The sequence below is a fragment of the Clupea harengus genome, chromosome 10 (assembly GCF_900700415.2).
Source record: "Clupea harengus chromosome 10, Ch_v2.0.2, whole genome shotgun sequence".
NCBI classification, from domain to species: Eukaryota; Metazoa; Chordata; class Actinopteri; order Clupeiformes; family Clupeidae; genus Clupea; species Clupea harengus.
This window is the reverse complement of record NC_045161.1, coordinates 11,756,470-11,768,140: the sequence shown is the minus strand read 5'-3', so window position 1 is coordinate 11,768,140 and position 11,671 is coordinate 11,756,470. Positions and strand designations below refer to the sequence as shown.

General features: G+C 42.6%; 1 protein-coding gene across 2 annotated transcripts; it reads left to right on the top strand.

Moving 5' to 3' along the window:
* Positions 1–370: 370 nt before the first annotated feature.
* On the top strand, positions 371–10,645 carry fkbp8 (FKBP prolyl isomerase 8). Of its 2 annotated transcripts, none has more exons than XM_012839616.3 (9): positions 371–520; positions 1,560–1,836; positions 2,724–2,893; positions 3,622–3,710; positions 4,278–4,498; positions 4,836–5,008; positions 5,228–5,305; positions 8,752–8,886; positions 10,304–10,645. In XM_012839616.3, the coding sequence occupies exons 2-9, from the start codon at positions 1,560–1,562 to the stop codon at positions 10,388–10,390; spliced, it is 1,230 nt and encodes a 409-aa protein (XP_012695070.2). In that variant the 5' UTR covers positions 371–520; the 3' UTR covers positions 10,391–10,645. The 2 variants fall into 2 exon arrangements, with proteins under 2 accessions (XP_012695070.2, XP_031431244.1); XM_031575384.2 differs by lacking the exon at positions 371–520 and adding an exon at positions 542–688.
* The last annotated feature ends 1,026 nt before the right edge of the window (positions 10,646–11,671 follow it).

Genomic DNA, 11,671 nt, shown 5'->3' with positions numbered 1-11,671 from the left:
TCAGGGAGATGAACAATAATCAGTGGCACCGGGGAGAACAGCCAGTCTAAAACCTTCAAGTTACTGGGCTCAAATGTGGTTAATAAACACTAGGTTGGAATATTTCGTTCAACACCATACCTAGGCGTCACAACATTGTACACTCTTTTAAACTTTTATGGAGGCTGTGCCGATAGAGTTTGTGGGATGAGATGAGAAATTAAGACTTCTTAAAAAGATGTACAGTTGTGGTTATGGGTACAACGACACTTGATATCTAAAAAAAAAAAAAAATCCGCTCTCACTTTACTAGTCATTGAATAGCTGGGCAATGGTCTGACAAACTCATTAACACTTTAGCTAGTGGTGCGAGGACTTTTATCGATGTCTTGTTGTTTTCATTTCGTGACCCGGAAGCAGTGTAAATGCAATTCCTTACCAACAGAGAGACAGATGGGAGTAGAATCTGGTAGCATTGAGCTAACAAGACATAAACAGTGGATACTCGCAATCCAACAGTACTGTGACATCCTTCCCCGAGGTAATTCTCCTGACATGATCACTTGTGTTTTTTTTTTTCGAACTCTACAATTAATGTCGTTGGACAACTGATTTCTCTGACAATGGCTACTGAACAAGGTTGATGATTCCATAACCACAACTTAACGTTGCTGCTTTTCAGAGAAATTGGCTTCTGCTAGCCAGCTAGGTATGATACCTTACATGCTAAAAAGCTAGCTTGTTAGCTAAAGAAACTTCACAGAAAGTTCTGGAAACTAGAAAATAACAAGGTGTAAACATTTCGCAGGTTGAAAGTGAAATATTCTGTTGTTTGTTGGTGAGATCAAATTATGTAAAATATACCCTAACATTACATCTTGCTAAGTAGCTGGAGTGAATCAGAACGGGTTAATTTGATCCAAGTGGACTCGATCTAGCTGTCATTCAGCCTATGCTTGTTAGCCGCGTGTAACTGTCAGATTTCGACAAACTAGCCAGCTTGCTAACTAGCCCATTTTAATAGCTTGCTAACTCACATATCATAACTGAGTTTTCCCCCCTTGCGTTTGCGTGTGACCGACCTTTTCAATGTACGTTTGCTAACTTTGTTATACTTGATTTATATTTGGCGACTGTGTCTTGACCATGTTATGTGTAGACCTTAGTAAATGTTTTATTACAATTAAAGATCGTGTATTCCCTCTTACAATGATCAGTTGTGCTCTCGCAAATAACACAATGCGGTTGGCTGTTCACTGTGTATTGCCAGTGTATTAGCTCATGTGTTTTTGTATGTTTGATGTTCGCTATGTGTTCTAGTTGTATTTAATGTTCTATAACACCCCTTAAACTTACCATGATATTTCATGTTTGACAAGTGAATTTGATATGGTTCATTTGTTTTAAGTTAAAGTGGAATTTTAAATGCCCCAAACCCATACATCTTGTAATAATTACAGCATTACTTGTTTAAGTGTCTGATATGTATAAACCTTTAGTGTGCTTACTTGGGACTGTGCTCTACGTTGAAACTTTTCCCAAATGGATCAACTGACCCTTTGCCCTTCACTTGCCTCCAGATGGCTGATGTGGAGGAGACACTGGCGAGTGGTGCTGGCGACCATCAGGACTCGACCACAAGTGCAAAACATTCAAGCCGCACTCTGCTGCTGGACAGTGGAGAGGACTTTGAGATGCTGGAGAACAGCGAGGATGACGGAGGTGACGATGACCTTCCCCCACTAGAGGACGCCGGGGGCGGGGAAAAGAAGGGACAGGGGGCAGAGCACACTGCTCAGTCCGAAGACAGCACTCCACAGCTCTCCGCTCCGAAAGATGAATGGGTCGATATTCTCGGTAGGACTGGACTCATTGTTTGGGTTTTCTCGTCTTATTTTAGTGTCTGTGTGCTGGCCTTGTCCCAATGATTAGCTCAGTTTTCAACGGTGACGGGCTAATGGTACTGTAATCATCAGGTGGTAGTGTAGTACAATCTTTCATTGGCAAATAAAAGACAAAAGCAAAGCAAAACAGTTAACATCCATCATATTCTAGCCATCCACTATCAAGTCTATGTCATGTGTTCTGTACAGAAGGATAAACAAATTGTAAAGTCATGGGCTGGTCTTCTTGGCAACTAGGGGCGACAGTGGTACAGGAGGTAGAGAAGTCGTTAAGTAATCAGAAGGTTGCTAGTTCGATTCCCTGTCGAAGTGTCCTTGAGCAAGACATTGAACCCCTAATTGCTCCTGATGTGCAGTGTGCCATCAGTGTAAAGGTAAAATGTGTATACATCCTTGTAAGTCGCTTTGGATAAAAGCGTCTGCTAAATGACTAAATGTAAATGTAACTAACACCCAACATCAAATTTGCTTTGGTGGTTCTCAGGTTGTGCTGTGTGCTGTATTCATCATAAATTACCTTTAATGTAGGTCCTAGCCTTGTAGTAAACAATGTTTATGTGGCAGTAACTCACACTTTCAATTCAGGAGGTTTAATAAATATAGAGCATGCTCACCAACTGAATGCAATGTCATTTTGCACAAATAATGTGGATGTTAATTGAAATGTTCTCAGAATATTGCAAGTGCTTTGTAGAGGGATACAACAATGTTTGTGGAGCAGCATTCCTTTTTAGCTATGCTGAGGATATGGAATATGGCGCCAGTACTGGGTGGAAAGGTGTTAAATCAATGTGAGTCAGTTTTGTCTTTTGTAATGATCTTAACCCCATGTTTCCACAGGTAGTGGTCTCCTGCGGAAGAAAGTGCTGGAAGGGGGTGAAGGGCTAGACACCCGCCCGACGAGAGGGCAGAATGTCCAGATTAAGCTGAAGACCTTGCTGTTTGATGGTACTATCGTAGAGGAAGATTCTGAGCTTGCGTTCACGCTTGGTGATGGAGATGTCATCCAGGTACATTTCAACCAGCACATATCCTAACAGCACCACTTAAGCTAAGTGTTAAGCAGAATGTGCTCCAGATTGTTGTGATATTAATGCAGCAATAAGTATTTCCGTTCCAAAACTAGCAAGCTACCTACCTAAAAGGCATGCAAAAACCTTGCAAACACCACCAACGGCCCAGTTGCCACTGATGGAAGCTTGTCAACACACTATCTGGTGTCTTGGCAGTATAGCTGGCAATGTCATGCTGTGAAAGCTTTTATTCCATTTTTTCCGGGTGTTCCAGACTACATAGTACATATCCTGGATGGCTAGTGGGAAAGACACAGGTGTTTATCTGTCCTTCACATGACCATATGCTATCAAAATGAATTTGAGCATGGTACCAGAACTAGTTGCCTAGAAAACCATACCTCAAAAAGTGACAAATTGTTGCATAGTGTTGCCTTAAGTCTATAAAGTCAAGATTTCCATGATTTTCATTCTGTGCAGCCATTGATTGAGTGATTGAGCCACTAAATGCCTACCAAATGGCTCAGTAGGAGGTGTTAACCTCACCAGTGGAGCATTCAGCCTACAGAGACCACAGGGCTCAGGCTGGCCACCCGGCACACCATCTGCAGGGTGTGACTGGCACCACCTACGCACCTACGTACTGGTGTCACAGTGGGTAGATTGAGTGTCCAGTCCAATGCCTCTTGAGAGCTCTAAGTGTGTGTGTGTGTTTGTGTTTCCAGGCTCTGGATCTGGCGGTACAGCTGATGGAGATGGGAGAGAAGGCCCTAGTGGAGGCTGATGCTAAATATGCCTATGGTTCTGTGGGAAGGTGAGCCACCTACATTTTGATATTCGGCTAGGCCTGGGCTTCGCAGCAAACTTCGCAAGTTCTCCACAGTTTTCTTCTCGTAGTTCTCTTTCCCCTGTTATCGACAGTACAAGTAATTGGAACAGTCATTTAAGCCTGTTGTGTAAATTATTATTGTGATCTTGTTTTGAAGTCATATTTCCCATCCCTTTGAGTCAGCATGTCATGGTGGTGAACAGGACAGGACGTGTGTTACCAGATAATCCTTTGCTGATTTAAATGTTTTGTTTTGGACTTACACATCCGAGGGCATTTATCTAGTGGTGATAAAGTTGTGCTATCAGTCTGACATGCCCTAGCAGCAGAACTTTTTGCCCTTGACCAGAGAGATGAGTGCATTTGGAAAGAACAACCAGTGAAATCACGTTACGTGGTGGTGCTGCCACTGCACCGTGTCTGCTGGTCCAGCTCTGCTGTTTAATCTCAAACCTTGTGCACAATAGACTACACCACACTGGCCCTTTCAGCCATGTTAAATTGATCTGAGCATGAAGTGAATGAAGGTGTGTCCTGTGTTCCCCATGGCAGTGCCTGCCCACCGGTGGTCCCCAACTCCAACCTCACCATGGAGGTGCAGCTGTTGACTGCCCTCGATGGCCCAGATATAGAGCTGATGACCCCCGAGGGCCGGATTGCCCTGGCGGGGCAGAAACGTGAGCGGGGCAACGCGCACTACCAGCGGGGGGACTACGCCTTCGCTGTTAACTCCTATGGCATTGCCTTACAGATCACAGAAGCCAGCTCCAAAGGTCAGATGGGCTGTTGAGATGAGTTGGATTTGTGGTTGGAATATGAGATAATGTAGTAATTTAAGATAGCCCTCATAATGTACCGTATACAGCTCTGTTTAGCATAGTGCTGAGCTAGCGTTCATGTTAAAGTAAAGACGAGTCAAGTCTGAAAGAGTGTGTCGAAGTGGGCATCAGTCATCCATGCATGTAAGCTCAATGGTGTGTGTTTTATTTTTTTTTCTGTCTACATGTAACAGTAGACATCAATGCACTGTATCACGTTTCAAACACGGCTTGATGTTGCAGTATACATCACCATTCACTGCGTGCTCATCCGAGTGTGTTTGCCTTGCAGTGGACATCACATCGGAGCAGGAGGCGGAGCTGATGGAGGTGAAGGTGAAGTGTCTGAACAACATGGCCGCTGCGCAGCTCAAGCTGGAGCACTATGAGGCCGCCAAGCGCTCCTGTGTGTCCGTGCTCGTCCACGAGCCGGACAACGTCAAGGCCCTCTTCCGCTATGGCAAAGTATGACTACACACCACACCACTCTCCATGTGTACACACACACAGACTGACGGGTTTCAGACTACGTCAATTTGCATGGTCTTCATTTACGTCGGTGACAGTTTGTTTTATACAAATTTTCCCACGAAGTCAGTAGGCCTACATTTCAAACTTTAAATATAAACAAAAATGATCTGAAATGCATCTGAATTTTCGTGTGTATGTGTTGTTTCTGCACAGGTCCTGGCCTTAAAGGGAGAGGTTGCTGACGCTATCCGTACGCTGAAAAGAGCACTGAAACTGGAGCCTAGTAATAAGGTACAATGCCTAAACACCATATAGAATATTGTGCACTGTTTTAGTAAAGAGAATTTATTGCATTTATTTTCAATATGTCCGTTCCATTTCATGCCAGTTTCCACATACTGGGGGTGGGGTGGCGAGGTGTAGAGCTAGTCCCTGAAAGAGAAAGTGGCCAATTTTAAGCTAAAGAAAATGCTAATTTGTTTTCAACTGAAACGCTTAGCATTTATTCAAAATATGTCAACTGTCAAGTTGTGTTTTGATTTTAAGAAATGTTAACTGTTTTCTGACTATAATGTTGGGCAAATCGGACAACTTTCACGCTTGCAATCCTTTTTTAAATACCGGTAAGGTTTCAAACTTTCCCATTGCTGTCTTCCTGAGGTGTCCGCCAGCAGATGGCGCTCTCCCCTCAAACATGTTAGACTGCACATTGATCAACAACTCTGAGGATCTGATTTCTTCTTCTCTCCAGAGCAGACTGACTGTCGCTACACGATGGTAGTCCTTTGGCGGATAGTAGTCCCTCACATTGCGCATGCTCAGACACAAACGGTTTACGGCATAAGGCTCAACATCAACATCAACATATCTGGCTTGTCTTAACGCATAATGTAGGTTTATTTAACGTAATATTTAATAATGTTGTAAACGGTTTAAACGTCAACATATGGGGCTTGTCTTAACGCATAATGTGGGTATATTTAATGTTATATTTAATTATGTTGTAAACGGCTAACAGCATAAGGCTCTACGTCAACATATGAAACGAAACTGGGGAGAGACTTTTTGATCCTCCACCTCATCTGTTTTGTCCACTGTGACAACATCTTCTTTGTTTTTAAATAAATGGTCATGTTTTCAAAAAACTGGCTTTCGTAGCTTTTCTCCATGATTGAAAACGGATCTGTCGTTGTGACGCATGCGCGCGCGGCTTCGCTGTCGACAGCAGTCGACAGTGTCGCAAAATGACACATGCGCAATGTGAGGGACTACTATCCGCCAAAGTACTACCATCGTGTAGCGACACTGACCATAAAGCACAACCTTCAAAGCTCATGCCATTGGCCTGTTTGATCTATCACTTCGTCTTTCTTCCTTTGTAGCTTCTTCCTTTTCTTTCACTGTTTTGTATCTTGTTTGGCTATTACATGACAGACTGCATAGAGCCATCCTTGAGGAATTTGTCCACTTTGACAGTTGGGAAAGAAAATTTGCCGTTTTCTATTTTATCACAAAACCTCCAAACAATTGATTTAACCTTTTCTTATGTCGCCATCCTTCCTCTTGTTTATCAAGGGGAAGTTGGTTCACTGTTTCGGTCTCTGCCTCTCCAGGGCAAAATCGCTAGCACGATGTCCTGGGACAATAAAGTTTTCATGTCGGGCTACCAAAACTGTAACACCCTGTCCGACAGGCCATCAGAAATGATCCCCTAAGTCAGTGGTTCCCAAACTTTTTACAGTCCCGTACCCATTCAATCTCCAGCTACGTACCCCCCCCCCCCCCCTCCCGTAAAAAAAAAAGTTTTCCTTTTCACCTTTTAGGCAAATTCCGTTTCGGCTCATTTTTTTCACCCTGAGGTACATTGATGGCTTAAAATGAGTGAATAATATGTGCCACAAGTGACCCTGTTGTTTGCCAGCCATCAACAGAACATAAGACTAAAAAAACATTATTTGCAGGCGATTGGGAAGATGAGTGAATTCATTTGACAGGCTGTAGGAGGTGTGTGTGTGTCAACCGTTGAAAAGGGGGGACGTGGCCAGAGCGGAGTTCAGCACAGACGTGACATTTTCTCAGTGGTTTTGTTTTTTAATTAATGCTTCTTCATTGTTGCGATCGTTGTTGTGTTTATTAGAAATAAATACAGCCGTGCAGGGCAAAATACAGGGGAATTTGGGCGATTTTGATGCACAAAATTATGTTTCCTTCTGAAAGTTGCAATTCTGTTTCAAAGGGTACATTCCGCGAATTCCGTCCGTTTTCTGTTATCGCGGAAATTTTCTCCCCGTGTACCCCCTGAACCACTTCGCGTACCCCAGTTTGGGAACCGAGGCCCTAAGTGAAATACAATGACCTCCTTTTCACCTTTTATGCTCATCTTGCTATTTGGAGGAAAAACTTGGACGGTTGGTCGAATAGTTTGTCGCTACGAATTGTAATCGGAATGCGTAAATCGGAAAAGGTAGCCTACTTAACGCGGGTTGTATTTGAAGCCACACCATCATTCCACGCAAAATTGTGTACCACAAAAGCTGATGTTTTGTGCACAGAAAGGACAAATGTATACATCTTATGACAGAATTTAAAGCACAACATGATATGAGGGCTATAGGCAACGGTTTAGTAAAGACAAGGTAGAAAGGCAACCAAAGTCGGGAGTAGTAGAGAAAAAGACCGTCTGGGCCAAAGTTCTTTTCAACTTTACCTTACGGTACTTAGCCCCCTGCCGGTATTCAGCCTAGATGGAGTTTTGCTTAGGGTTTAGGGCCCCCTAAAGACCAGCATTGGCCCCAGAAGGAAGAGGAGGATAATGATGATTGTAAATTAATGTATTATTGTTTTATCGAATGTATCTACCTTTCTGCATGAAACATTGTGCTTTTTTATTTGGGGGTTTTCGTTTTGTGCAGCCAAAATCTAAAGAATGCCTGCCCGAAAGGGCTACCAGGGGTTTAGAAATGTTGCGAGCCCTACTCTCTTCTCTTTCTCCCTTTCTCTCCCTTTCTCTCTCTCTCTCTCTCTCTCTCTCTCTCTCTCTCTCTCTCTCTCTCTCTCTCTCTCATTCCCTCCCCCATGTGTAAGACAAATGGAGTGTGAGCTAAGACCCTGGCTCCACTGAGTGTAGGGAGAGGTTTGGAACAGACCACAGAAGGTAGCTCTGCCCACTGAGGAGGCAGCACTCCATCGCCATGAGAGCCTCCACACTGACTCACTATCGTTTCACTCATTTGTCCAAGTCGTGTTTGAGATCACTTTTGATTCTCGTGAGCTACGTTTGCTAGCAAAAGTAGCAATATGAAAAGTTATGGTCATGAAAAAGAGAGAGCACTGTGCAAAGTTGACAACTTTCAACGCTGACATGGCATGAGAATCAGTGAGCTTGGCTAAAACAAGTGTATTTTTTATTTTATTTTTTTGCGTGAGATGCATTAAAGTCAAAGGGATTTTTGTTTCATTCTAGCATGAGTCAGGACAAAGTGCGAGTTGGCAGCCATGACCGTGTCTGTGGCACAGTGCTGTAAAAAGAAATGTGTGATGTCTGACTCATCAGAGGGAGATGTCAAAGAGAGATTGCAGATGGCCTTTTGAGGGAGACCACCTTCCTTTCTCTAGTGTATGTCTTACACATGATCTCATACATGCTGCAATGCACTGTCTCACTGTGTGTGTGTGTGTGTGTGTGTGTGTGTGTGTGTGTGTGTGTGTGTGTGTGTGTGTGTGTGTTTTTTGCACAGACCATCCATGCTGAGCTGTCCAAGCTAGCGAAGAAGCACTCGGAACAAAAGGGTGCAGAGCAGGCCATGTACAAGAAGATGCTGGGAAACCCCTCAGACGTCAGCTGTGCCACGCCGCAGCCCAAGGCCTCATGGGTAAGAGAGCCTCACTTCAGCAGTTGATGTTATTTCTCTCCGAGTCCATTCAGACCAATTTGAATTGACTGTTAATGAGAAGTGGGTGATATTACAATGCGACACGACTGTGCTATGAAGCCTGATTGTTGTTGTCATTAGGAAACACAATCCCAAAAACATTTAGCTCTGCATCTACAGTAGTGTCCCCATAACCACAAAAGGATTTGTTCCAAGAACTACCGCAGATAGCTGAAACCGTGGATAGTAGCAAACACCATATATAACTTCTTTTGTTTCTTTTTTTTTTTTCGTGTACATACATAGCTATGGTTAAGTTTCATAAAAAATTTTTTTTGCTTTTTCCCTTCCTTTCTTTCGCTATGTCCTAGCCCCTCCCTTTGATAAAAACGTGAAGGAAAGGGGGACAGAATGCAACATTGATGGAGGAATCGAGGACAGACGTGAGAAATGGGATGTGCTTAAAAACATGAGTCACATTATAAGCACGAAGGTGCAGAAAGGCTACTCAGAGTGGCGCGGAATTTAAAACTTTAAAACCGTTTATTTTTTGATGTTCCACATAATATTTGCGGGCGGATAACTGAAACCGTGGTTACCGAATCTGCGGATACAGTGGTTCCACTGTAATTCCATTTGGCCTAAAAATGTACTATTCATTACTATACTATACATAAAAGTGGTTGGACTTGACCATTCTTAATAACTGACATGTGTCCTTACTAAACCATTCATTAGTCAGTTGTCAGTTTTGATTTGGTATAATAGTGCACTACAGTTTTGATGTGGTGCAATCAAAGCATTCTTAAATGACGCTATGAAGTGCTACATCTTAAAACCTTTTAACATCTTCTTAAATATGTTATCAGAAGAACATAATTGGATGTGATGGAGGGCCCTTCTGAAGTTCCCAGTCTCTGTGTTGTCTTTAGATGCTCTTTTTGATGTCTCTCCTCATCTCAGCTGAAGCCTCTGCGTGTGCTAAAAGAAAATGGCTGACAGACCAGCTGACTTGCTGTGACTGTCTGCAGGGAGAGCTGTGCCACTGATGGGATGGGATGGGATGGGATAAGGGAGGGAAGCTGGCTGTTAGAACCTGACAAAGCCTCTGTCTGTAGCCATGAAAAACATCTCACTTGTGATTTACGAAACATTCCTTTGGATGTTGATGCACATCATTGTTGCGATTGTGTTGAATCACTCATAAGCACATATTTTGAATTTGCTCTAGAATGGAAATGGAACGCGTGTATGGAATGCAGAAATTCCCCTATGGTCCCACTATGTTCAGTATGTTTGGTAATTAAGAACCATGTCCGCTTACTTTTTGAAAATTCTTTCCCTCTCTCCCTTAACCCTAACCCCATCCCCCACCCCTTCTCTCTCTCTCTCCTTCTTTGTCTCTCTCTTATTATAGGGGTTCAGCTGGAAATGGCTTTTCGGAGCAACCGCTGTTGCTATTGGAGGTGTAGCCTTGTCAGTTGTCATTGCTGCTAGAAATTAGGCCGAGTGCTGGCCTGGCCATGGACCACTGGGGCTCTCGCTAGCGGTGGCCCTCGTCATCACAGCTCTGCTCCCGTGGAAAGCAGATGCGCGACCAAGACGGTCCTAGTCTGCCACGAACCTATACAGACGGACATGTCCGAAACTGTTTTTAAGTTTTACTTTTGCTGGTGTTGTCCACTGAAAGAGCTGACCAAAAAAAAACAATATCAAGTAATTCCTTATTTATGTCTGAGCAGTAACTGAGATGTCAAAAGTATGTACAGTGTGTGAATTGTAAATGCATTCCGTCATTCCTGCAAATTAATTGTGTAATCTCCTCATGTTAACACTAGCTTCAGCGTGTTCAGATTTGTGAATTCTACCAGACTTGTCTGAAAGTTGGTTACATGAGCTTTTGCTAGCCATTGTAAATTTAAACCAGAAGATTGTATGCTTTTTCTTGCTTTTTCAACCCAAGGTTGTTTTACTGCTAAATCTAAATCAGATTATTTCCTATTTAGTATGCAGTTAATTCTTTCATTGGGGCGCTTTTGCACAAGTTGTAATGAAAAGCAAGCTTGCGTAAAACCCCTGTTTTGTCATTGTGCTTTTTCTATAATTTGTTTTTTTCTTTTGTACTGGAATTGCCTCACGGTCCTCTAATCTTGTGCTAGGGTTCTGTGATCAATCCTAGCCAATTGTTCTGCTTTGCCAGGTGTGTCTGACATTAATCCTGAATTAGCTCTCATATTACAGCTTCTGATACAGAGACAAAAAATACCTCACTTTTAAATGTTTCCTTAGCCAAACTTTTTTTTTTTTCATCCCATCGTAGATTATTTGAGTTCATGATGATTCCTTTCACTTAACACATTAAGTGTTATGTTTATGTTGTTTTGTCCATGTTTAATGTGAATGGAGTTCTAGATTTATGTTGATAATATCATACAAGGATTATTTATTTTAGTAGCTGCTGTTTGTCTCCACAGAGCCAGAATAACTATTTACAGTAAATGGGACATGTATGTAAGATCATCATTGTTCCTTATTCCATATAAAAGGCGTGAGTTCAAATCTTATGTTTGTTCATTTTATAATTCTTCAAATAAACTTTTGCACATTAAGTTTATACATGCAAACATTTGATTGCCATTCATATAGGAGGCTACATGTAACTTACTGTGAGTAATTGTCAGAAACGTATTGATGACGTGACCGTTGTCTATCGGTTCTGTGCAATTAATAATCGTTTTTCCCCCTTGTAATATATGGGGCATTCCCCAAACACTGACGTCTTTCT